Source organism: Scyliorhinus torazame, chromosome 1 (assembly GCF_047496885.1).
Source record: "Scyliorhinus torazame isolate Kashiwa2021f chromosome 1, sScyTor2.1, whole genome shotgun sequence".
NCBI lineage: Eukaryota > Metazoa > Chordata > Chondrichthyes > Carcharhiniformes > Scyliorhinidae > Scyliorhinus > Scyliorhinus torazame.
The window spans coordinates 49,240,159-49,267,968 of record NC_092707.1 but is presented as its reverse complement, the minus strand read 5'-3'; the positions used below and the strand labels follow the sequence as shown (position 1 = coordinate 49,267,968).

The 27,810-nt window shown below is 42.1% G+C and overlaps 1 protein-coding gene across 2 annotated transcripts in view; it reads right to left on the bottom strand.

The window, feature by feature from the left end:
• The window catches only part of ap1b1 (adaptor related protein complex 1 subunit beta 1), a 124,662-nt gene that overhangs the window by 61,368 nt on the left and 35,484 nt on the right, over nucleotides 1-27,810 (bottom strand). For both annotated transcript variants that reach the window (XM_072490590.1, XM_072490664.1), the window contains exons 5-8: nucleotides 25,704-25,949; nucleotides 10,166-10,356; nucleotides 9,541-9,762; nucleotides 2,920-3,040 (exon numbers count right to left, since the gene is read on the bottom strand). In XM_072490590.1, coding sequence (XP_072346691.1) covers nucleotides 2,920-3,040; nucleotides 9,541-9,762; nucleotides 10,166-10,356; nucleotides 25,704-25,949 — 780 coding nt within the window. The remainder of the gene's footprint in view (nucleotides 1-2,919; nucleotides 3,041-9,540; nucleotides 9,763-10,165; nucleotides 10,357-25,703; nucleotides 25,950-27,810) is intronic.

The following is a 27,810-nucleotide window of genomic DNA, read 5'->3' as shown; positions in this document are numbered from 1 at the left end:
ATATTAAATTGGGATATTGCATAATCTCCAAATTTGCATCAGGCGAGTGACTGTATAATGAGTCTTAATGTAACCGGCAACATTTTCAAAACATAGCCTGCATCTTGCCTGCAGTGGCAATTGGGTTGGATTGTCATTCCACTTGAAATTATTTACTTTGAAATCCAACCGCTGCTATCTCATCTGACCTTCCATCTCAGGTCCAGTAAGATCTTTGTAACACAGCAGATTCCCATGGCCTACAGTCAAATACAGCTGAGTTACAGGTAAGCAGGCCACACCAAAGCGGCACCAGGCCACACCAGACAGGTTTAAAGGTCAAGCCACTTTGACAAGCTGGGGAGAAAGTAAATGCATATGCATAAACAGATAGGACTTGAGGGGTGATCGGCAGGTGTGTGGATTTGGGAGCATGGGGACTCCCATGTGGGTTTTGGAAGTGGGTGAGAAGGGGATGGATGGGAAACAGCATACTAGTTACCAATGGCTACAAATGTGGTTTTAATTTGTCCAACCTTTTTCTGGGCAGCAAGGTAGCACAAGTGATTAGCAGAGGCCTCACAGTGCCAGGGTCCCAGGTTCGATTCCCCACTGGGTCACTGTCTGTGCGGAGTCTGCACATTCTCCCCATGTCTGAGTGGGTTTCCTCTGGGTGCTCCGGTTTCCCCCCACAGTCCAAAGACGTGCACGTTAAGTGGATTGGCCATGCTAAATTGCCCTTAGTGTCCAAAAAGGGTAGATGGGGTTATGGGGATAAAGTGGAAGTGAGGGCTTAAGTTGGTCGGTGCAGACTCAATGGGCCGAATGGTCTCCTTCTGCACTGTATGTTCTATGTTCTAAAGTACTGCTGTACGACAGTCGGAATCATCAGAGGATTGCAATTCAAAAATCACATTTTCGGATGGTTCCTGGTGCAGGGCAATTGCCTGAAGGAATTTAAACTTTCCAGCCAATGCTTTGCAATCCTGATCTGGGAGCTTCCGGGGAGGTGGGGTTCTCCAGCACCTCTGCGATATGTCCCAGATACACAGCCCCACTGCTTCAAGTTACGGCCCTAGTCTCGCCAAGACTAGATTTAAATTCCAGTTTAAAAAGCAAGTGAGAGGCTGCTCAAAGGTTTTAGAAGTTAAAAATGTTGTCACCTGGTCATTATGTCACATCACTGTTACTTCTGTTGTCTACATATGGATTTCCCAAACTTAAAAAGGAACATTTGCTTGTCAATGTTTTGTGATAAACGACAGAATTAAAGTTTTTTGGAAGTTAAAAAAATTATTTCTTAACTGCCAAGTTGAAAAATCAAAATCGCTTATTGTCACAAGTAGGCTTCAAATGAAGTTACCGTGAAAAGCCCCTAGTCGCCACATTCCGGCGCCTGTTCAGGGAGGCTGTTACAGTTCACACTACCATTAAATTAATTTACGTACTCTAGTGTTTTGTTGAACAAGGATTTTTCTCACGAGGAAAAGATTGTAACACAAATCAACCTGGCTTAAAAGCAACAGAATGTGTGCAATAATTAAGACCCAATTATTTCAGGAAGGGATTTTGGAAAATTAAGGTTTGAGAGACGTGGAACTGTCAGCTTGCTATTGTTGTTGGTAGATTGGGCCTATTCATAAAAGGCAACTGCAGTATCAAAGGGAAAATATATATTTTTTTAAATTTAAAGTGCCCAATTCATTTTTTTTTTCCAGTTAAGGGGCAATTTAACATGGCCAATCCGCCTACCCTGCACATCTTTGGGTTGTGGGGGTGAAACCCACACAGACATGGGGAGAATGTGCAAACTCCACACGGACAGTGACCCGGGATCGAACCCAGGTCCTCGGTGCCGTGAGGCAGCAGTGCTAACTACTGCACCACCGTGCCGCCCTATCAAAGGGAGGAGATGTCAGCTTATTGTTAAATAATTTTAAAATGGTTGTCACATCAAAAATTTACTCAAATATTACACAATTATTCAAAAAATGATTTCAATTGCTGTATTCTATCACTGAATTGGAAAACCCCCAAACCAAACAGTAGTATAAATATGCATGGTGTCATCGATGAAATACAATAAAAACATGAATAAACAGGTTACAATAAAACAAACCTAGTGAAAGAAGTTAGTAGGCCACCCCATTTTTCATGTCCGTCGTCTAATTTTACTATTAATTCAGCAGATCAGGCCGAATGGCATCAAAACAACACAAAAATGAATACCAATTTGAACACAATAAAATTTTCCCTATCGGCAAGGATGGCTCAGCCTCTCTGCAAACAATAGGCTAGCCAAGCCTATATGCATTAAAGGTCACTCAAATGTAACCAGTTATTGCCCGTAAACATTACTGGGAAAATTATTTCTATGCTCATGACTAACACAATATGCCAAAAGAGCACATAACAAAAAAACAATCTGTAGTTGTTTTTGGTGGTGTGGGGGCGCAAAGTTAGAAAATTCAAACATTTACTGGGATAAAAAGCATTAGATTTATTCAGTATTCTAACCTCATCACGTTCTACTCAAAATAAAATTATTGTATATTCGCAATGTTTTCAACAATCATACACAAAACAAGCCAAGTCTGAACAATTATCCAAAGTGCAAGTAAAATACAAGTTGCTTCATTAAAGTGAACTGAATTTGAAAATGAAGTGCTCATAATGCATGGCCACCTTGAGCAGTTAGTGAAGCCTCTTTTTCATAAAAGAACACTAACATAATTCAAAAAGTAAAATACTGTGGATGCTTAAAATCGGAAATAATCAAAAAATGCTGGAAATTTACAGCTCAATGGCCTTTCACCAGAACTAAGACCATCGACTTGAATCGTTAACTCCGTTTCTTCCTCCACAGATGCTGCCAGACTTGAGTATTTCGGGTATTTTCCATTATTAACATAATTCAGACAGTGCATTTCAGTTACTAACCTGTGCAATGTTGGCTTGAGAAGCCAAGCGAATCATAATGTCCAGTTTTTCCAGTTTCACATAAATCGGATCATTGTATTTTACAAAGAAAACCTTCATTTCATGCTTAAGAATCTCAGGCCTGTAAAAAAAAAAGGAAATCATAGTACAGAAGTAACATTTTATTAGATTCCCAAATCTTGTAATAACATTTTCCAATTCATGTCTGCATTTAAGAAATGAAGCACAACCATTTAATTATGAATGGTACTTATAGAGTAGATGGCATAAAGAAATGCCACACCGTGGAATCACTCAAGATTGCAGTATATCTAAACAAGCAGCAACTGTGAATCATTTTGAAGATAACCGGTGGGCAGCATTGAATTTTCTTAGCGATATATTACCAGGTATCTATAAGATTTTATGCAAGTTTAAATGTACCGTCACCTACTATATCAACTTGAAAGTACACTTAGTCCACTGTATCATTCCACCCATCTCTAATGCAATTGTCAGCGAAATTATACAATTCAACCCACTGTACCCAAACTGAAGTTTACACCGTAACTGAAGTTATCTATGCTAGTACTCGAGATGAATACCACTGCATTAGGTTGAACAACTAATATAAGAGCCAATCAAAATATCTATTGTGATGTTCACAAGGTACCCCCTTGAAACATGAACCTGCCTCTATTGGTTCAGATGCCGAGCTAATGTAGGTTTTCTTCTCTCAGAGGGTTGTTATTGTTTGTAATTCGCTCCCGTCAATGAGATGAAGAGGTTGGGTCATTGAATATATTCAAGGCTGAGTTCGATTCAGATGTTTTGATTGTCACGGGTTATGGGGTCAGAGAGAAAAGTGGAATATTGAGCACAGCAGATCAGCCATGATCTTATAGGCTTGTGGAGCAGGCTCGAAGGGCTGAATGGTCTATTTCTGCTCCTCCATCTTACATTCTTGTATTCAGGATTTTGCTGCATTTATTTTAGATAGGCACAATTTGCAATCTTCTAAGGAAAAATCTGCATTCTGATCTATGCAGCCTTCATTAGAACGTTACTTGTGCACTAAGTCTACACAATGAAACGTGTATAAAGTCAGGAATCAGCAGTCACCTTTCAGTTGGAATATAAGGTTTAGGCGTTTAATATCAAAGAAAAATGAATTTTGATATTTTGTTAATATTTGTCCAATTCACAGAATGTTTTCAAAAATTCAGTATGGGCATCACTGGCTGGGCCAGCATTTTTGCTCATCCCTGATTGCTCTTGAACGGAGTAGCTTGATTGAGTGTCAACCATGTTGCTGAGTCGCACGTAAACAGACCAGGTAAAAACAACAGGACGTGAGGTTGAGAGAGAGGCTTGCAATCTGGTTGGCATAATGCATAAAATGATCTAAGTCACATGTGTACAAATGCATATTTATTTTATATGAACCTTATTGCATGTGCTGAGGGAAACTTGGACAAAAATCCTCCAACAGATCATTATTGGTTTAAAAATAAATCACAACCATTTGCTATCAGAGTAAAGGAGTGATAATACACCATTATCTTAGCATGTCGATTACTTCAGTTAGAACTATTTTGGTGCTGTGGTCGGATTGGAAGATTTCAATATGGGGTTAGAAGAAAGATGGGGAACGACAATGAGTTCAAGGGCTGAAAGGAAGTGGTAGTTTTCAAAGCGAAGGTTCAAGGTTAGTATTTTTTAAATAAAAGATGGCAGTAATAATGCAGGCAGCTTTGTGGGAATTTAGTAATTTAAGAGGGAGTGGTTCCCATGGGAAAGATGAACCCAGAGAACGAGAGAAGAGAGAGAGAGTATGCAAGTGAGAGGTAGACTCAAGGCATAAGTGTGGGTCAAGGCTAAAGGGTGAAGGGGATGGGGGGGGGGGGGGAAAGAGAGAGTGAGAGAGTGCTAGAGAGAGAGAGAGAGAGAGAGAGAGAGAGAGAGAGATGCAGAAGTTTTTACCTGTGGAAATGGGAACGGGGAGGAACAGCCAAAACCACTAAACAGACAGGCTCAACCTAATGATAAGGAAGTCCATGAGTTCCTTGCACTTAATGTTGGAGGTGATGATGTGCAGGGCAGGCAAGGGGAACTTAAGGAAACAGTTCATGAAGTGAGTTACTACTGCTCTCCAAGGTGATCCTGGGGTAGTGGGTGGTTTTGGCAGGAGAGAACGCAGCACTTGACATGGTCCAGCCAGAAAAGATGACATTTGACTAAATTAGTTGTGGATCAGATTAAAGAACAAAGAAATGTACAGCACAGGAACAGGCCCTTCGGCCCTCCAAGCCCGTGCCGACCATGCTGCCCGACTAAACTACAATCTTTTACACTTCCTGGGTCCGTATCCCTCTATTCCCATCCTATTCATGTATTTGTCAAGATGCCCCTTAAATGTCACTATCGTCCCTCCTTCCACCACCTCCTCTGGTAGCGAGTTCCAGGCACCCACTACCCTCTGCGTAAAAGACTTGCCTCGTACATCTACTCTAAACCTTGCCCCCTCTCACCTTAAACCTATGCCCCCGAGTAATTGACCCCTCTACCCTGGGGAAAAGCCTCTGACTATCCACTCGGTCTATGCCCCTCATAATTTTGTAGACCTCTATCAGGTCTCCCCTCAACCTCCTTCGTTCCAGTGAGAACAAAACGAGTTTATTCAACCGCTCCTCATAGCTAATGCCCTCCATACCAGGCAACATTCTGGTAAATCTCTTCTGCACCCTCTCTAAAGCCTCCACATCGTTCTGGTAGTGTGGCGACCAGAATTGAACACTATACTCCAAGTGTGTCCTAACTAAGGTTCTATACAGCTGCAACATGACTTGCCAATTCTTATACTCAATGCCCCGGCCAATGAAGGCAAGCATGCCGTATGCCTTCTTGACTACCTTCTCCACCTGTGTTGCCCCTTTCAATGACTTGTGGACCTGTACTCCTAGATCTCTCTGACTGTCAATGCTCTTGAGGGTACTACCATTCACTGTATATTCCCTACCTGCATTAGACCTTCCAAAATGCATTACCTCACATTTGTCCGGATTAAACTCCATCTGCCATCTCTCCGCCCAAGTCTCCAAACAATCTAAATCCTACTGTATCCTCTGACAGCCCTCATCGCTATCCGCAATTCCACCAACCTTTGTGTCGTTTGCAAACTTACTAATCAGACCAGTTACATTTTCCTCCAAATAATTTATATATACTACAAAGAGCAAAGGTCCCAGCACTGATCCCTGTGGAACACCACTGGTCACAGCCCTCCAATTAGAAAAGCATCCTTCCATTGCTACTCTCTGCCTTCTATGACCTAGCCAGTTCTGTATCCACCTTGCCAGCTCACCCCTGATCCCGTGTGACTTCACCTTTTGTACTAGTCTACCATGAGGGACCTTGTCAAAGGCCTTACTGAAGTCCTTGAGACAACATCCACTGCCCTACCTGCATCAATCATCTTAGTGACCTCCTCGGAAAAACTCTATCAAGTTAGTGAGACACGACCTCCCATTCACAAAACCATGCTGCCTCTCACTAATACGTCCATTTGCTTCCAAATGGGAGTAGATCCTGTCTCGAAGAATTCTCTCCAGTAATTTCCCTACCACTGAAGTAAGGCTCACCGGCCGGTAGTTCCATGGATTATCCATGCTACCCTTCTTAAACAGAGGAACAACATTGGCTATTCTCCAGTCCTCCGGGACATCCCCTGAAGACAGTGAGGATCCAAAGATTTCTGTCAAGGCCTCAGCAATTTCCTCTCCAGCCTCCTTCAGTATTCTGGGGTAGATCCCATCAGGCCCTGGGGACTTATCTACCTTAATATTTTTTAAGACACCCAACACCTCGTCTTTTTGGATCTCAATGTGACCCAGGCTATCTACACACCCTTCTCCAGACTCAACATCTACCAATTTCTTCTCTTTGGTGAATACTGATGCAAAGTATTCATTTAGTACCTCGCCCATTTCCTCTGGCTCCACACATAGATTCCCTTGCCTATCCTTCAGTGGGCCAACCCTTTCCCTGGCTACCTTCTTGCTTTTTATGTACGTGTAAAAAGCCTTGGGATTTTCCTTAACCCTATTTGCCAATGACTTTTCGTGACCCCTTCTAGCCCTCCTGACTCCTTGCTTAAGTTCCTTCCTACTTTCCTTATATTCCACGCAGGCTTCGTCTGTTCCCAGCCTTTTAGCCCTGACAAATGCCTCCTTTTTCTTTTTGACGAGGCCTACAATATCTCTCGTTATCCAAGGTTCCCGAAAATTGCCGTATTTATCCTTCTTCCTCACAGGAACATGCCGGTCCTGAATTCCTTTCAACTGACACTTGAAAGCCTCCCACATGTCAGATGTTGATTTGCCCTCAAACATCCGCCCCCAATCTATGTTCTTCAGTTCCCGCCTAATATTGTTATAATTAGCCTTCCCCCAATTTAGCACATTCATCCTAGGACCACTCTTATCCTTGTCCACCAGTACTTTAAAACTTACCGAATTGTGGTCACTGTTGCCGAAATGCTCCCCTACTGAAACATCTACCACCTGGCCGGGCTCATTCCCCAATACCAGGTCCAGTACCGCCCCTTCCCTAGTTGGACTGTCTACATATTGTTTTAAGAAGCCCTCCTGGATGCTCCTTACAAACTCCGCCCCGTCTAAGCCCCTGGCACTAAGTGAGTCCCAGTCAATATTGGGGAAGTTGAAGTCTCCCATCACCACAACCCTGTTGTTTTTACTCTTTTCCAAAATCTGTCTACCTATTTGCTCCTCGATCTCCCGCTGGCTGTTGGGAGGCCTGTAGTAAACCCCCAACATTGTGACTGCACCCTTCTTATTCCTGATCTCTACCCATATAGCCTCACTGCCCTCTGAGGTGTCCTCCCGCAGTACAGCTGTGATATTCTCCCGAACCAGTAGCGCAACTCCGCCTCCCCTTTTACATCCCCCTCTATCCCGCCTGAAACATCTAAATCCTGGAACGTTGAGCTGCCAATATTAGAACATAGCTGCCAATCCTGCCAATATTAGAACATAGAACATAGAGTGCAGAAGGAGGCCAATCGGCACATCGAGTCTGCACCGACCCACTTAAGCCCTCACTTCCACCCTATCCCCATAACCCAATAACCCCTCCTAACCATTTTGGTCACTAAGGGCAATTTATCATTGCCTTTGGACTGTGGGAGGAAACCAGAGGACCCGGAGGAAACCCACACAGACACGGGGAGAACGTGCAGACTCAACACAGACAGAGACCTAGCGGGGAATCGAACCTGGAACCCTGGAGCTGTGAAGCCACAGTGCTATTCACTTGTGCTACCGTGCTGCCCATATTCTAAACTTTTTGGATTTAGGAACCTCAAATGGGGGCCATGTCAAGTTTTTTTTTTGGGGGGGGAGGGGGGAAAGAGAGCCGGATAATTGGCTTGAGAGAAAGGTTTGCTGGGAGTATTTGCATCAGTGGGTAGAACTGTAGAGCAGAAAATTCTTGATCCCCAACCAGAATTTTAGTATTGTGAAATGAAGCTTTCTATTTCAGTAATGTCAGCAATGCGGGCGGCACAGTGCTGAGAACCCGGGTTCAATCCTGGCCTGAGTGACTATCCGTGTAGGATTTGCACATTCTCTTCGTGTCTGCGTGGGTCTTACCTTCTCAACCCAAAGATGTGCAGGGTAGGTGAATTGGCCATGCTAAATTGCCCCTTAATTGGAAAAAAAAGAATTGGGCACTCTAAATTTATTTTAAGAAGTGATGTCAACAATGAACACTCTCTGGTTACAAATAGCACGTTTAGATGCGGCATAAAGTGACCTAATCTAACACTTCCGGCTGTATCAGTTTAAAATGTTCCATCTTCCTTACTATCCTGTGGTAGAAATTTGAATGAAACAGGCAGTAGACGATAGCAAACAAGTTTACGTAAAACTCGCAGACAAAAATCAAGCACGTCAATTAGTTTTATACCATGAAGACGTACTAATATACTGTAAGCCAAACAACTGTGAATGAAATTATGTAAAATCCATATAGTTTTACAAAGAAAAAATGGGAGTTGCATTCATATGGAATCTTCCATGTGCTCAGAACATCCCAAGGCACTTCACAGCCAGTGAATTATTGTGGAGTTATTGTTTCGTAGGAATAACAGCAAATTTGTACTCAGCAAGATCCCACACCTAGCAATCAGATGAATGAGCAAATGTGTTTGCTGGTAATTGTTGAGGTTTAAACACCAGCCAGAAAATCATGTAATTCCCCTGATCTTCAAAAAAAATGCAATGGTTCTTTTACATTGACCTGGACAACAGACAAAGCCTCATCCAATAGATGGCATCTCAGACAATGCAGTGCTCCCTAAATTCTGCACTGAAATGTCAACGGAGATGAAACATTCACTTTTTTGGGGGAGTGGGAATTAAAACCCAAAACCTTCTGACTCAGGAAGAAATGTTAATATTTGAGCCAAAAATGAAAAATGTTAACTGCCAAACTGGTAAGATCCCCCCCCCCCCAACTCAAATGTTGGTGTTGTAATAATTTAAAACATGCATTCGTGAAAACTTCTGACTTGTTACAAAAACACTCCTTTTCTACAACAACTGTAATCACATAGTACATTACCTTTTCTGTACAATGAGGTTAATGTTCCTGAGGGCCACGTATTGAAGCTCGGGTTCTGCAGACAGCAGTGTTACTAGTGGGGGTGCCAGTTTCTTCAGCAAAGTGCCATAGTAATCCAAGTCTTTTGACAACATTTCCATGAACTTCATCAGAACTTTTACAGCAGACAGGACAACAGCTGAGTTAGCGTGAGATAAACGTGGTGTCACACGCTCACAAATGCTATCAGACAAGAGATTCTGGGTTAAATTAAAGGTCCACAATATCTTAAACACATTTTGTACATTATTCAGAAACACAAGGAATGAAAGATTAATATTTTCAACTTTAGCAACAATTTAACTCAAGAATCAAATTTCAAATGACAAATAACTGTCTATAAGATCCCCAAATATTAATTTTAAGAATCAGGTAGTTGTTGCAAGTTCTGTTTATTAAAGATTAAATAACTTGGGCAAGCTTTTTTTTCAATTAATATAAAACAGTTATGGAGGAATAAAAACAGCATAGTTACCAGATGCAAGTTTACTTTCTATCATTACATGGTTAACTCTGACATTAACTATAACACCTAATTTTATTGTAAGGGAAGAAAATATTTCAAGCTGCCACTTCTGAGTTTTACCTTTGAGCCTCTCTGTCATCTTTTGGACTATAATTGGCTAAACAATCCAGGATAAATATCTGTCCCCATTCAGTACATTCATTTAAGGCTGTTAAAAGTTTATTGATAGTCTGAGGGTTGAGGTCTAACAAGTTGCTATTTGGATGGGACTCTGCAATCTCTGAGAGAGCTGCCACAGCATTTGCCACCACCTGCAGGTCAAAGAGTTAGGGCAATTTAGTGAAAAGAACACATTCACATCAGAATGACTTAAAAAGAAAATATTTTGCAGCTCCAACACTTGGACATTTAAACCAGACTTAACATTTTTGGTCACCATTACAAGAGTTCATAATTGAATTGAATGGCTTACCATCATATTTGGGAAAGGATTAAAAGAATTAAACATTCATCTAAGTCAAAAGAAATATAGGTTTAATTGTAACTCGTCCATATAACGACAGGGCAAAACATTTAAAAATAAGAATCCTTGGATATTTTCAGTTTAAAAAGATTGAATTCTGTGACATCAGTGATTATGACAATATCTTCTGCATAACGTACCTTTCCTGTAGATGTTAAATTCTGTGAAACACTTTCCCTATCACATCCCTTGATAGCAATCCTAATACAGGAGTGTAGGCAATGACACAGGATAAATATCATTGGTCACATCAGTATGCTTATTGGATAGAAGTGGGTCAATTTAAAATCTTAATATATGCTTAAATTATTTGGCACCAAATGACGGTAGACTGAATGAAACATCAGGTACCAAAGTCATGTGCATGTCCTTATAATAATAATCTTTCTTCGTGTCACAAGTAGGCTTATATACGGAGGGAGAAATCAGAATGTCCAATTCACCTAACAAGCACGTTTTTCGGGACTTGTGGGAGGAAACCAGAGCACCCGGAGGAAACCCACGCAGACACGGGGAGAACACAGACTCCGCACTGACAGTGATCTAAACCGGGAATCAAACCCGGGTGCCTGATGCTGTGAAGCAAGTGGTCTAGCAAGCCATTCAGCTGTATTAAATCAGTGAAACCCGGAGGCTAAATTTAAAAAAAAGCACTAATAAGTGGACAATGACAAAAGCTTCACTCCCAAACAAATTTAATCAACTGGATATAGATAGCAAAAGCCTCTCATCTTGAAAAGCCAAGTGAACTTAAATACTAGGCTCCAAGGAGACTTTATGTATAATATGCAAAGTTCCAGAGGAAAAATGAGCAAAACTGCCAGCTACAGAATTGCAGTTCTAGCAACATAGGGTTTGTCACCATCTTATCATAGATTTGCAAACTAGCAGCAGCAATTTATGACTAAAATCTAGGTTAAACATCAGCATGGTAATGTTCTTTGCAACACCAATATCAGCCACGCACCCACAGTGGAAAAGAAATTACAAAACATTCCAGCAGCTAATCTGCACACAAAGGTTTAAGATGAATAGATTGTCCCCCTTAATAGATAAACCACTACAGCACAGGATGGTTCTTGCTGTTGACAGAAAAAATGTTCTGTGCAATCCCCCCTCCTTGTGGTGATTTTATTTGCTGCAAGAACTTAATAAAATTCTAATGTAGTTCAGGGCATTGTCCATAATCATGTAAACTTAAGATTTACTGAAGTATGTATACCTAAAGGACATGTTGATTCATAGAACATTGAAAATGAGTATGTTATATATTTTGAATGGTTAACCAGCTGCAGCAAGAGAAAAGCATTCAGAACCGAAGAATCATTCTGTCGAGTCAAAAGCTATGCTGGAGCCATAGTGGTAAGGAACAACTGGGTAGCAGTTGTTGTGACTCGCTCTAATCAGAACACTATAAACTTCAATATTTTTTAGCATGATCTGATTTCTTTTTTCCTTGACATTTACATGCCTAAAAATTATTCACAATTCATTACAAAACTGTTCAGTGTAATCCCCAGGCTACTCATGCAAGATCACAAGTCAGTAAGATGAGAATCTGCACAGACTTGCTTGAATCCTCCACTCTATGTTGCAATATAATAGTATACCACATTGAATCACAATGTATTGACTGCTTAACTTTCTGGGTAACTAGCTGGATTACACTATGTCTATTTAAACCCTATTTGCTATAGCAAAATTTGTTTCAAAATTTCTTCCCACTTTAATTTATTCCTTCAATACCAATAATTTCTAAGATTAATCTGCTCTTCCTTTTCTCTTTGTCAATCTTCTTATTTAATGCTCTCGCCTTACTCTCAATCTACTTTAGACTATACCCTTGAACTAGCTCACCAACGCCAGCACAAAAAAGCTCAGATTTGAAAATAGCTGCAGCATTTTGACCTGGGGGTAAAAAGATTTGAACTTTTAACCAAGTTTAAAAAAGTTGACTATCAAAACGATATTTTTGATGACATATTTAGAAAATATTCCATTTAAAAAAATCACATTTGATACAGGCCAAGTTAGCTTGATATCAAGCCATTCCCTACTCTATCCTAATGCATTATTAACATGATGCAAAAGGCACCAATCTACACAGATTTTGATACAGGCCAGCACAGCTTGTTATTAAGTAATTTTTTTTATCCTAATGCATTGAAAAAGATACTAATTCAACAGTAAATGCTTTCAGACTTGCAGAGGTAACTTGGCAGCACGGTAGCAGAGTGGTTAGCACAGTTGCTTCACAGCTCTAGGGCCCCAGGTTCGATTCCCGGCTTGGGTCACTGTCTGTGTGGAGTTTGCACGTTCTCCCCGTAACTGCGTGGGTTTCCTCCGGGTGCACCTGTTTCCTCCCACAGTCCAAAGATGTGCAGGTCAGGTGGATTGGCCATTCTAAATTGCCCTTAGTGTCCAAAAATGTTGGGTTGGGTTATGGGGATAAAGGGGTTAGGATGGAGGAGTTGGGCTTAAGTAGGGTGCTCTTTCCAAGGGCCGGTGCAGACTCGATGGGCTGAAGGGCCTCCTTCTGTACTATAGATTCTATGAAATTCTATGAAACTTCACTTTGAAAAATCTTCTGGAAATGAATCACTAACAATCAAAATAATAATTCTGTTGATCAAAAAAGAAAGCCCGCATGAGAAACAAGCTGAGCTACTGCAAGGATAATGCCTTATTACGCCTTCCTGACTACCCCCCCACCGAGTAATGCAATTCCAGGCCTCTTGATTAGCTTAGAGTAGGCAGCTTAAGAAGAACATCTATTCAAAACATTTTTGGCCAGAGTATGGAGCTCAAAACTTAGGAAGGGTACAACAGGAAGAGGGTGGCACAGTGGTTAGCACTGCTGCCTACGGCGCTGAGGACCCGGGTTCGATCCCTGCCCCGGGCCACTGTCCATGTGGAGTTTGCACATTCTCCCCGTGTTTGCGTGGGATTCACCTCCACCACCCAAAGATGTGCAGGTAAAGTGGATTGGCCACACCAAATTGCTCCATAATTGGAAAAATAATAATTAATGGGCACTCTAAATTTATTTTTAAAAGGGTACAAAAGGAAGCACATAGAATCACAAACGTCACTACATCAGCATGGAAACGTTTCAACTAACTTTGCTTCAGGGAAACCTGAATACTTCATAACTCAGAATTATGTAAAAAGCTTGTTCACCTTCTCCTTAGGAGCAATCTAGATTTAAACATTATCTTCATACTGACAGTGCATCCATTAAATTCCATTTATTTTATTATCTAAGCATAAAATTATAAGTTCTCATTATCAAATTGTTGTGCAGCTAATGTTTCTGGATTACTTGAGAAGTCGTGAAGAATGACTGATAGCTTAGATGGCACAATAACATGTAGTACCACAAGACAAAATGTCAAGATAGGCTGCATCAGCATAATGCAAAACCAAAAATGTCTTGCCTCCGTACACAATCCAGGCATTTCAAAATATCGGAAAACAATTTATCTGAAGCGTCACAAGCTTATAATGAAAATCGCTTATCGTCACAAGTAGGCTTCAATGAAGTTACTGTGAAAAGCCCCTAGTCGCCACATTCCGGCGCCTGTTCGGGGAGGCTGTTATGGGAATTGAACCGTGCTGCTGGTCTTCTTTAAAAGCCAGCTATTTAGCCCAGTGTGCTAAACCAGCCGTATGCTGTAATATTTAAAGAATTCTTGAAGGGTAGGTAGTTGAGTGAAAGTCAAACTTTACAGTAAATGTACAAGATACACTGCAGTTGTGTTCAACACAAATAACCACAAAGTAATGCTTTTAGAGTTATCAGTGATTGGCACAGATAGGATGACAGGATTCTAAGGATAACACTGAACTCACTATATTGTTTGGTGGACAGCGCATTTACCTCGGCAATAATTAATTAGAATTGGGGATTTAATAACTTAAGTGGCACAAATGTTACTTGTCACTTATCCGTCCAAGCCGGAAGGTTGCACTTACGTCTTGTTGCATGCAAGCACAGGCTGCCTCAGTATGAGTTTCAAAGGGAACTAAACATGTGCGATTGGCAGCAAAGATCTGTACTTTTAATCAATGAAATAGCTGAAGATAGCGGGGCAGTGCCCAGAGGAACTCCTACACTTTTGGATGGGATTGGGATGGGATATTTGTGGAGCACCCTCCCACAATTAGTTGTTTAACTGTCCACAATTCACGATCAGATGCAGCAGGCCTACACAGCTGCTGTGGAATAAAATTCTGCAGCTGCTAATGGCCCACATCACCTCATGGACACCCAGTTTGTGGGACAGTTCTCCCAAATTTGGTACAATGTTACTGAGAAAATTTTGAGATGACTGGACTGGAGGTCTCCTTGTCTTATCCAGTGCCAAGATTAATGGCAGCTGGTCAGTCAGGTTTTGTACTTTCTCATGTAGTTTGATGGAACCGAATGGCTTGCAAGGCCATTTCAGAGGTCAGTTAAGAGTCAACCACATTGCTGTAGGTCTGGAAACATGTGTAGGCCAAACCAGGTAAAGGAGCAGATATCCTTCCCTCACGAACATTAGGAAATCAGATTTTTTTGTACAACAACAATCTGGCGGTTTCATGGTCTCCATTACAAATATGTCATGTCCCAGTTTGTGAACTTTTAGCCAACACTTTTAAAAACAGACCATTAAAATGGTTGCTGTAAATCTGGAATTTTGAAATGTCCCAAGTAAGTACCGAATTTTAAAAAAATTGTAATTTATTTTCCAATTAGGGGGCAATTTAGCGTGGCCAATCCACCTACCTTGCACAAAGAATCATAGAACCCTTACAGTGCAGGAGGCCATTTGGCCCATTGAAAGGGCACTTTACCCACATCCACTCCGCCCAATCCCCATAACCTATCCTGCACATTCCTAGACACTAAGGGCCAATTTATCACAACCTAACCTGCACATCCTTGGACTGTGGGAGGAAACCGGAGCACCTGGAGAAACCCCACGCAGACACAGGGAGAGTGTACAAACTCCACATCGTCAGTAACCTGGGACCAAGATTGCACCCGGGTCCTCAGCGCTGTGAGGCAGCAGTGCGACCCACTACGCCACCGTGCTGTCCATAAATACCTAATTAAATATGGGTATTATCAACCATCCAGGGAATTCACACGTCCCCTTGGTTTAAGGATAGATCAACACAAAAGGGCTATAGAGCTCCCATGGCCCTGATTCTGATTCCCCCTGGAAAAAGGAGACATCGCAACTCAATGAATGCAAGCTGGATGTGACTGGATCCTATTAATCTTCCATTGTATTATGATAGTTACCCTCATCCAAACTAGCCTGAGTGAATCTCAAGGTGTCGAACAACAACATAGGATGATTGGAATCAACATGCAACACCACCCTCTTGTTTGGTAAAAGGACTTTTTAAACGGTCACATGATTATACAGTCACGTTTCCTGTCTGCTTTTAAATTAACTAGAAGGTGTTCTGCAGACGGAGTGTTCCACTGAAAGCCATCAAACTAACTGCTATTCATCCAAGCAGCCACGGTAATAAACAGCAATATCTTGAAAGTGGAAGACCTCACCAGAGAGAAGGGTTCCCCAACCTGTTCCAGCTAGAGTTCACTTGAGAACCAACCTCCTAGATATTTGACTATAAGAAATCTCGCAGCCTGCTGCAGATTCTTTGTTTTAGAAGACCTTCACTTTAACTAAAGCATCAACTTCATCTATGAAACTACCAGTCTACCACAAAAGAGACCGAGATACTTATACGCTGTATATTATTTTCATCTGTATCCAATCTTTGAGAGTGTGGGTGTGAAATATTTTAGTAACTGTAAGTATGGGGTAATAAATAACTTTTAATTTTTAACTCACAAAAAGCTTGCTGCTGGAATTAACTAGGACACTCATGCTGAGGGTAAGAAAACACACCTGTGTGTGTGTGTGTGTGTGTGTGGGGGGGGGGGGGAAAGAGTCGGAAAGCTAAACCTAAGAGGAAAGAAAGGCGAATCACAGGAGGGGGGGGGGGGGGGGGGGGGGGAAAGAGGGAAGAGACAGGGAACAAGAGAGGAGAACCAGGGAGGTGGGGGGGGGAAAAAGGCAGGGAAATGAGAGCCGGAAGGAAGGCACGGGATACAATAACGAACATGGCATCTCCAGGAGCAGGGAACGAGGAGAATAGAGACGAAAGACGGGAGGAACGGCAGAAGCGGAGGTGAGCGCGAGACGGCAGCAAGATCCGTCCAGGTGAAGCAAGCGACAACACCAACACCAAACCCATTCGAGTATTGCCCACTGTAATTGTTTCTCCAGCACCCAAATGTATATTTACCACCCCAGTCTCCACCCCTCCCTCCCTCCCCTCCACCAACAGTCGCCCACATGGGTTGTAAGTAATTTTGCCAGGTGTACAGAGTTGCTGCTGTTGAGCTGGTGCACAATACCCGACCAGTTATTGTATTTTATTTTTTATTGTATTTTTAAAAAATTATTTACTATTTTCTTTTCTTTGATATGTTTGGGTCTGCCCTTCTCTTCTATATATGTGTGTGTGTATATATATATATATATATATATATATATATATATACACATATACCACAATTGCATTTGGCCATTGATTTTCCACCTTGTTCTGTGCTGTACTGTTCTATGTTCTTGCGGAGTATCAAGGCAGCAGGTTGAATACTATTTTAGTCTGTTCCATCATATAGTAGCACCTTGTGGCAGAAAGCAAGAACAACACTTCCACCTCATTGTATTACTAGAGTTTCTTTGAGCTAGGTTAGGTGAGCACGAGGAGAAAGGTAGCCTCCTCCACTGCAGTGCAGGCACTACCCATCAGAGGGAAAATGCTAAGGAGACTGCCAAGGAGACTGAGTCTGGAGTATGTTGCCTTGGTAACCAACATGCATCAATAGAAACACAAGTTCATGAAAGAAAGATTTATATTGTGCAGTTATTGTTCCCTTTTGTAACAGTTCTTCATATTAATAAATATAATAAGTTTTTGAGACAGAAGATCAAAATTGCAAGATAATTTTAATGAAGTTAACTGAATAGGTTGAACAAATAAATGACAGTCATGACCATTTTTTTCTTTTTTAAATTACACTATTAAAAAAGAAAGTTAGCTCGGGGAGTCTACTTAGCACTCAAATCCATTGCAGACCTACCATTCCAAGTAAGTTTCATTTTAATGAGACCAAAACTTCAGCTTCGGAGGTCATTTAGAATTACCGACTCTCAAGAAAAATGAGCTGCCAGCTAAATGTGTATCAGTTTATGTACTGGCGAACTGCCAGCTTCCATGTTTCAGTATGTGCTGTTATTGGCAAGAACGGAAAATTGGGAAAATAATTTGAGACAGTCAATCAAATTTTTAAAAAACATTGCCGCCCCATCCAGCACTCACCCTTCAACCCCACCATTTGCACTTTTATTGATGAGTGATGGGGTAGCTCTGAAACCAGTTGCTTAGAGGTGTGTCTGACTCCTTCTTGGAGGCAAATTTAAAAAAACAACACAATACAGAGAGGAAGACAGAGAGTACGAATGTTTGTTTGAACCTTCCCAAAGCAACCCACCTGAAACTGGTAATTCAGTAAAAAGATGAAGATTGAGATGTAACCAGCCCTCTGTGGAAGTAGTGTTCTTACTGTGCTTGTTGGCTTTTTACCTGTCCTCTTCTGAAAGTGCTTGTACAATAATAATAATCTTTATTCTCACAAGTAGGCTTACATTAACACTGCAATGAAGTTACTGTGAAAAGCCCCTAGTCGCCACATTCCGGTAAATTCAGAATGTCCAAATGACCTAATAGCACGTCTTTCAGGACTTGTGGGAGGAAACCAGAGCAGCTGGAGGAAACCCAGGCAGACACGGGGAGAACATGCAGACGCCACACAGAGAGTGACCCAAGCCAGAATCGAACCTGGGACCCTGGAGCTGTGAAGCAATAGTGCTGTTCTACTGAGAAACATGCAACATACAAGGCTGAGAGCGCTTGACAGGGTAGGCACTGAGGGGCTAGATGCTCAGTTGAAGAGCCTGGATTGGGGTCATAGATTCAGGATGGGCTTTCGAAACTCACTGCACCTGAAGGCTGTAGATGCTCATTCTTTGAGTATAGTCAAAGCCGAGATAGATAGACTTTTGGACCATGAGGGTATTAAGAGAAATGAGAATCCTGCAGAATAGTGGAATTGGTCAACGGTCAGTCATACTTTCATAGAAGGCCCTCAAGGGGCCTTATAAGAAATAGATCTACGAGTATGCCATGTTATTATTTTCTGATTAATGTGGTTAATTACCATTCTATTAGCAATACATTCACGGCAGGTTTGACTAAATTTGAAAGATATTTTAGTTTGCTTAACATTATGATTACAGTTTAGGAGAATTGAACTGCAAAGTGTTAGGAAGTTGGAATGAAATGGAAAGTAAAGAATAGTTAACAATTGGTGATCCAAGTTTCTCTTCTGGAATTTGGGATGCCCTCGCATTGAACACAGCAGGGTTCATAACAAAAGTTAAATATTTTTGCACGGAAAAATGCAAATACAGCTAGTCCCAATGATTTTTTCTATTAATTTTCGCTCTGCCACCTACTGAGCACGTTAGCTACCCGATACCTAACCTCAAGTACTACTAGTACAGAGATCAAATACAAGTGGTGGAAAAGGTGGTCAGTCATTAATTAAGCACATTCGAAGTCACTTACCTTGGGAATTGAATATGCGGAGTAGTTTATATTGGCTTCACACTCAAAAGTCTTAAATCAATAATTATTTTTTTGTAAAACACAGTCTGATAAAAAGTAAATGTTAACTAATAAAAAAGCACTTTACGATTACTAATTCCTCTCCTGTCTAACCTGATCAGGATATCAGGTAGACATTTTGCCCTTTTAGATCCCCACAAGGCAATGAACAAACTTTCATTTATACAGAGCTTCAGCATCACCTCAGGCCATCCCGATTGTATCAAAGGTGATTAATGTCTTTTGAATATAGTTTGGTTAAGTGGCAAAACGCAACCGGAATACCACAGGCAGGAAAATAAGTCAATGATTGGTTAGTTATGTTGCTTTTGATGGTAATGCATTGACTTGAATGTCAATCTGAACACTGGGAACAACCTGTTTTTTGAATGCTGCAATACATCCCCCGAACAAGCTGACAAAAGGCTACAGGGATGGTGCAGGAGGGAGGGGTTCAGATTTCTGGATAATTGGGGCTCATTCTGGGGTCGGTGGGACCTCTACAAACAGGATGGTCTACACCTGGACCAGAGGGGTACCAATAACCTGGGGGGGAAATTTGCTAATGCTCTTCGGGAAGGTTTAAACTAGTTCAGCAAAGGCTTGTGAACCTGAACTGTAGCTCCAGTATACAGGAGGCTGAGAGTAGTGAGGTCATGAGTAAGGTTTCAAAGTTGCAGTAGTGTACCGGCAGGCAGGAAGGTGGTTTAAAGTGTGTCTTCTTCAATGCCAGGAGCATCCGGAATAAGGTGGGTGAACTTGCGGCATGGGTTGGTACCTGGAACCTCGATGCTGTGGCCATTTCAGAGACATGGATAGAGCAGGGACAGGAATGGTTGCTGCAGGTGCCGGGGTTTAGATATTTCTGTAAGCGCAGGGAAGGTGGTAAAAGAGGGGGAGGGGTGGCATTGTTAGTCAAGGACAGTATTACGGTGGCAGAAAGGACGTTTGATAAGGACTCGTCTACTGAGGTAGTATGGGCTGAGGTTAGAATCAGGAAAGGAGAGGTTGCCCTGTTAGGGGTTTTCTATAGGCCTCCGAAAAGTTCCAGAGATATAGAGGAAAGGATTGCAAAGATGATTCTGGATAGGAGCGAAAGCAACAGGGTAGTTGTTATGGGGGACTTTAACTTTCCAAATATTGACTGGAAACGCTATAGTTCGAGTACTTTAGATGGGTCCGTTTTTGTCCAATGTGTGCAGGATGGTTTCCTGACACAGTATGTAGATAGGCCAACGAGAGGCGAGGTCATATTGGATTTGGTACTGGGTAATGAACCGGGACAGGTGTTAGATTTGGAGGTAGGTGAGCACTTTGGTGATAGTGACCATAATTCGATTAAGTTTACTTTAGTGATGGAAAGGGATAGGTATATACCACAGGGCAAGGGTTATATCTGGGGGAAAGGCAATTATGATGCGATGAGGCAAGACTTAGGATGCATCGGATGGAGAGGAAAACTGCAGGGGATGGGCACAATGGAAATGTGGAGCTTGTTCAAGGAACAGCTACTGCGTGTCCTTGATAAGCATGTACCTGTCAGGCAGGGAGGAAGTGATTGAGCAAGGAAACCGTGGTTTACTAAAGCAGTCGAAACACTTGTCAAGAGGAAGGAGGAGGCTTATGTAAAGATGAGACATGAAGGTTCAGTTAGGGCGCTCGAGAGTTACAAGTTAGCTAGGAAGGACCTAAAGAGAGAGCTAAGAAGAGCCAGGAGTGGACATGAGAAGTCTTTGGCAGGTAGGATCAAGGATAACCCCAAAGCTTTCTATAGATATGTCAGGAATAAAAGAATGACTAGGGTAAGAGTAAGGCAAGTCAAGGACAGTAGTGGGAAGTTGTGCTTGGAGTCCGAGGAGATAGGAGAGGTGCTAAATGAATATTTTTCACCAGTATTCACACAGGAAAAAGATCATGTTGTCGAGGAGAATACTGAGATTCAGGCTACTAGACTAGAAGGGCTGGAGGTTCATAAGGAGGAGGTGTTAGCAATTCTGGAAAGTGTGAAAATAGATAAGTCCCCTGGGCCGGATGGGATTTATCCTCGGATTCTCTGGGAAGCTGGGGAGGAGATTGCTGAGCCTTTGGCTTTGATCTTTAAGTCATCTTTGTCTACAGGAATAGTGCCAGAAGACTGGAGGATAGCAAATGTTGTCCCCTTGTTCAAGAAGGGGAGTAGAGACAACCCCGGTAACTATAGATCAGTGAGCCTTACTTCTGTTGTGGGCAAAATCTTGGAAAGGTTTATAAGAGATAGGATGTATAATCATCTGGAAAGGAATAATTTGATTAGAGGTAGTCAACAAGGTTTTGTGAATGGTAGGTCGTGCCTCACAAACCTTATTGAGTTCTTTGAGAAGGTGACCAAACAGGTGGATGAGGGTAAAGCAGTTGATGTGGTGTATATGGATTTTAGTAGTGTTTGATAAGGTTCCCCACGGTAGACTACTGCAGAAAATACGGAGGCATGTGATTCAGGGTGACTTAGCAGTTTGGATCAGAAATTGGCTAGCTGGAAGAAGACGAAGGGTGGTGGTTGATGGGAAATGTTCAGACTGGAGTCCAGTTACTAGTGGTGTATTAGAAGGATCTGTTTTGGGGCCACTGCTATTTGTCATTTTTATAAATGACCTGGAGGAGGGCGTAGAAGGATGGGTGAGTAAATTTGCAGATGACACTAAAGTCGGTGGAGTTGTGGACAGTGCAGAAGGATGTTACAAGTTACATAGAGACATAGATAAGCTGCAGTGCTGGGCTGTGTGGTGGCAAATGGAGTATAATGCAGAAAAGTGTGAGGTAATTCATTTTGGAAGGAATAATAGGAAGACAGAGTACTGGGCTAATGATAAGATTCTTGGCAGTGTGGATGAGCAGAGAGATCTCGGTGTCCATGTACATAGATCCCTGAAAGTTGCCACCCAGGTTGAGAGGGTTGTTAAGAAGGCGTATGGTGTGTTAGCTTTTATTGGTAGAGGGATTGAGCTTCAGAGCCATGAGGTCATGTTGCAGCTGTACAAAACTCTGGTGCGGCCGCATTTGGAGTATTGCGGGCAATTCTGGTCGCCGCATTATAGGAAGGATGTGGAAGCATTGGAAAGGGTGCAGAGGAGATTTACCAGAATGTTGCCTGGTATGGAGGGAAGATCTTATGAGGAAAGGCTGAGGGACTTGAGGCTGTTTTCATTAGAGAGAAGAAGGTTAAGAGGTGACTTAATTGAGGCATACAAGATGATCAGAGGATTGGATAGGGTGGACAGTGAGAGCCTTCTTCCTTGGATGGCGATGCCTAGCACGAGGGGACATAGCTTTAAATCAGGGGCTGGTTTAGCACACTGGGCTAAATCGCTGGCTTTGGAAGCAGACCAGCAAGGCAGGCCAGCAGCACGGTTAGATTCCCGTATCAACATCCCCGAACAGGCGCCGGAATGTGGTGACTAGGGGCTTTTCACAGTAACTTCATTGAAGCCTACTTGTGACAATAAGCGATTTTCATTTTGGGGCTGGTTTAGCACAGTGGGCTGAACAGCTGGCTTGTAAAGCAGAACAAGGCCAGCAGCGCGGGTTCAATTCCCGTACCAGCCTCCCCGAACAGGCGCCGGAATGTGGCGACTAGGGGCTTTTCACAGTAACTTAATTTCAAGCCTACTCGTGACAATAAGCGATTTCCATTTCCATTTCCAATTGAGGAGAGGTAGATATAAGACAGATGTCAGAGGTAGGTTCTTTACTCAGAGAGTAGTAAGGGCATGGAATGCCCTGCCTGCAACAGTAGTGGACTCGCCAACACCAAGGGCATTCAAATGGTCATTGGATAGACTTTTGGACGATAAGGGAATAGTGTAGATGGGCTTTAGAGTGGTTCCACAGGTCGGCGCAACATCGAGGGCCGAAGGGCCTGTACTGCGCTGGAATGTTTTATGTTCAATGTAATGCATCATCCAAGTATTTTTGAGTATGCAATCTTCCCTCGGCACTGCATTGAAGTTGTTACCATAAATTGTGTGCTCACGTTGCAAGTCATGAACTCAAAGCTTTTGATTTATAGTGCACTACCAACCAATAATTTAGAAACGTTAAATTGATTATAAGATAAAAAAATTCCCCTCATTATCATGGCGAGAAATAAGCTTCTGTCCAATTTCTTTAGTGCTGCACTAAACAAAAGAATCACCTTTGAAAGGGTTAAAAGTCATCCAAGCTAAAAATCACCCAAACTGCTAGCTGCTAAATTCTCAAAGAGAGAAAAACAGTGATGAGAAACCAAATGCTTCAGCTCAGACTGTTTACATTCAAGGACTATGGCTATATTAGTCCCGAAAGACGTGCTGGTTAGGTGAATTAGACATCCTGGGCGCGATTCTCCGAGGCCGCGGCGGTTGGAAGAAACGCCGGCCGCGCCATTATATCGCGCGACGCCGTCCCGCCATTCTCCCAACCGGCAAGAATGGCACGTCAAGTTCTGCGCAGCGCCAGCCGGAAAATCGCCCGAGACACTCACAACGGCGGTTCTCCGGTACCCCCGCTATTCTACAGCCCGGATGGGCCGAGCGGCCGCTCCGACACGACAGGTTCCCACCGGCGCCGTCCACATCTGGTCGCTGCCGGCGGGAATTGTGCTGGAACGCTGGGGGGTGGGGGAGAGAGCCTGTGGGAGGGGTGGGTTCCTTCACCAGGGGGGGGGGGGGGGGCCCTCCGATGGGGTCTGGCCCACGATCGGGGCCCACCGATCGGCGGGCCGACCTCTCTAAAGGAGGACCTCCTTTCCTCCACCGCCCCGCAAGATCCATCCACCATCTTCTTGCGGGGCTGCCTCGTGGAGGGGCCGGCCAACCCGCGCATGCGCGGGTGACTTTATTTACGCAACGCCGGCCGCGTCATTTACGTGGCCACGCTTTTTCCGCGGCGCCAAGGCCCAGCACGTGTAAAATACGCAACCCCGCTCCTAGCCCCCCCCGGGGCGGGAGAATAGGGGGCTGGGAGCGGGCTCCGACACCGGAGTGAAACACTCCAGTTTTCACTCCGGCGTCGGGACTTTGTCTCCCTTTGGGAGAATCGCACACCCTGAATTCTCCCTCAGTGTACCCGAACAGGTGCTGGAGTGTAGCGACTGGGGGATTTTCACAGTAACTTCATTGCAGTGTTAATGTAGGTCTATTTGTGACAATAATAAAGATTATTATTATTAATTATAGGGAGCCTCGGGCTGTGGCTATAGCTAGTAATAAAGGCCTTATTTCAAAACTCCAAGAATCTCCATCTGACTACACATGAATGAGAGACTGAAGTATACTATAGCCAAATAGCTGCACTCTCTCCCACAACATCCTCCAATTTGCATATATGTGCAGCACGATAGCACAGTGGTTAGCACTGTTGCATCACAGCGCCAGGGACCCAGGTTGATTCCAGCTGTGCGGAGTCTGCACGTTCTCCCAGTGTCTGCGTGGGTTTCCTCCAGGTGCTCTGATTTTCTCCAACAAGTCCGAAAGACGTGCTGTTAGGTGAATTGGACATTTTGAATTCTCCCTCAGTGTACCCGAACAGGTGCTGTAGTGTGGTGACTAGGGGATTTTCACAGTATTTCATTGCAGTGCTGATGTAAGCCTACTTGTGACATTAATACTATTACATAGATCAGATCTGTGCTGCATTGTGCCTTCTCCACTAGATCAGCTAGTGGAGTTTACAAAATAAGTAAATAAAGTAACTTAAGTGCCCGTTAACTAATAACATTGAAAAGGCACAAGAGGAGAAACTGCTGAATCAATAAATTGAAAGCTCTTCTGGATTCAACACTTGACATCCTCATGGACATAGTCAGACCACTGGAAAAATTTATTTGGTGGAAAAAGTAAGCTATAATTTATTAAAAGCTCAGCAACTATCCAAATGTTTAAGCTGAAGAGGAGGCACAAAGCAAGAAAGTCTGTTAAATTAGATGACTGCGTCAGCAGAATGAACATGAAGTTAAGCAGCTAAAAGCCTATAAAAAAATAAAATAATACAATGCTGGAAATCTCGGAAGAAAAAATGCTGGAAAGTCAAGAAGTCTGCAGCATCTGTAACAAAATGTTAACACTTCAGGTGCAACCTTTCATTAAAACCAAATGGGTCATTATGCCAAAAAAAAATTAACATTCTTCTTTTTTTTTTTTTACAAATGCTGTCTGACCTGCTGTGTGCTCTTTGCACTTTGACTTTACATCCTGCACTTCACTAGAACAGCACTTTTTCATTTCGAAAGGAATGGAAAAAGCTACATACTAAGATGAGAGTAAAGTTCAGCTACTGATCTCATGAATTCACAATACCATTCCTATCTTTACCAGTCAGCAAGAGGTTTTATATTAATGTCTACAGATATGATGAGAGAAAGTTTAATAATTTGTTTACCATTGGATTGGAGTCAGATATCAAGTCCTTCAGAGTGTCCAGAAATCCCTGATCTTCGACCAGCTGTGCATTAATATCATGCAGTTTAGCTACACAGACAGCAGCAGTCTTTCGTACATAGGGATCTTCATCCTTTAGACATTTTCGCAGAGGCTCACACAGGTACTCTGTGATTTTATCTACACGGATACAACCCATGGTTCTTACTGCCAGCGCTCTAATGAGTGGATTGGGATCTTCACAGTCCTGAAATTAAACCAACCAACAAACTTAATCATAGCTTTAAAAAAGAGACATTGCATCAAAACAGTATCTATATTTGCATGCAGTTATGCAGAACGTATGGCATTCAGCATATGATACTGAGATTAAGAGGAGAATGAAAGTACTTAGATTGCATATTGGAAGTTTGAAAAATGAATATATTTGTTTAACTCCGTTGATGGCTTGCAGCTTGCATAGCTGGTCTTTAACTACAAAAGCACAAAGTTTCAGATTCCCTTGTACTGGCTGAATTAATCTAACTAGAGTAAACAGAAAGTAAAGGAACTAGAATCCCTACTTGTAGCTGCAATCCAACACCCCCATCTGAAAACATACATACTTAATTCACGCCTTATTCACAAATAACCTTTTGTAAGTTAGTGGAAGGTATCCCGCACTGGACAACCAACATAACACACTGTTTTTGAGGAAAAAAGGTCAGAAGGAAATGCGGTAGCTAGCAATTCCTCATCAAAAGGGCTATATTCCCCAATACGACTAGTACATTAACTGCAAGAATATTGAAGTCTTAGTCTGTCTTTTCCATTTAATAGCTTATTGCCACAGGCAATTTGACTAAATGCAAAGCAACTTCATTCAAATAAATGTCAAATTCTGTGCGATAAACGTATAATCACAGTTTCCACTTGAAAAAGATTCCTAGTTTCCACTTTAAAAAGATATCTCCAGGTACCTATAGAAATATTTGGGGGAAAAAAGATTGCAGGGACTCAATCGCATTATACAGAACTAATGTGATGGCAGTGACTACAGATCTAAAAACATTATCTGGCATCTAATTTAATTATCAGCAAATTACCCAGCATTACAAAATATAAAGACATTTATTTTTCTTGATAAACATTAGGATAATCAATTCTAGTCAATCATATTGGGTCCCACAATAGTGTACCACAATTCTTACAACAGTAAAAAAAAAAGCTGGAAACGGTAAGCTACAATAAATTTAAAAACGTACTTTGATCATTGTGGCAATTTTACGGATTTCAAATGAATGAATGAGTGAACCACATGTTCTACATTCAATATGATCTGTTACAGCTTTATGAGGCTGAAAATAACCAAATTCCAAGAAACATCAAGCAGAGCTCAGGAACGGAATAAAACTCCCTCTCATTTACCCCAATAATTTAGATTATGTATCAAACATGACCAACACAGCAGTGTACACTTTATCATTTTCGTATCAGTCAAGTTGGGTTGAATGCGACTGACAACTTGTGTTGAATTTTAAGTAACCTTGTGAAAGAGGAAATTTGGGTAGCACTTTATATTTCTCCAATGCCTAACAACCTCACAAAGGATGTTTTACTTTTGAAATGCAATGTATGCCGTTGAGGAAAATGTTCCTCACATTTTGCATAGTCAGATCTTATTAATCTCAATGAAAAACAGTTGAAGTTTAGTTTTCTTCGACTATTGGATTCATCTTTTTCAACATGCTGTGCATTTTAATGCATAGGGTGATAAATGGATACATTACTGATAAAACTTACTGCTTCAGACATCAGTGGATTGGGTGATACTGTCACTCATTAATAAATGGCATAATTTTATTCAAATGGGGTTGGCCAAAGGAGAAACATTGACAGGATGCACAAAACGCCTAGCTCTCAAATAGTGTTGTGGAATCTTCAACACTTATCTCAGCCACCAGAACAAATTAAGTGTTTTACTCAACAATGCAGTACTACTTTAAAGAATTATGCGTTCAAGTTATGGAATTGGACAATACTCTAAAACCTTCTGTTCACCTACTTGAATCAAGTTGATAATTGTGTCTGGATGCATGTTCACTTGAAACTGGGCAGGGACTGCCCAA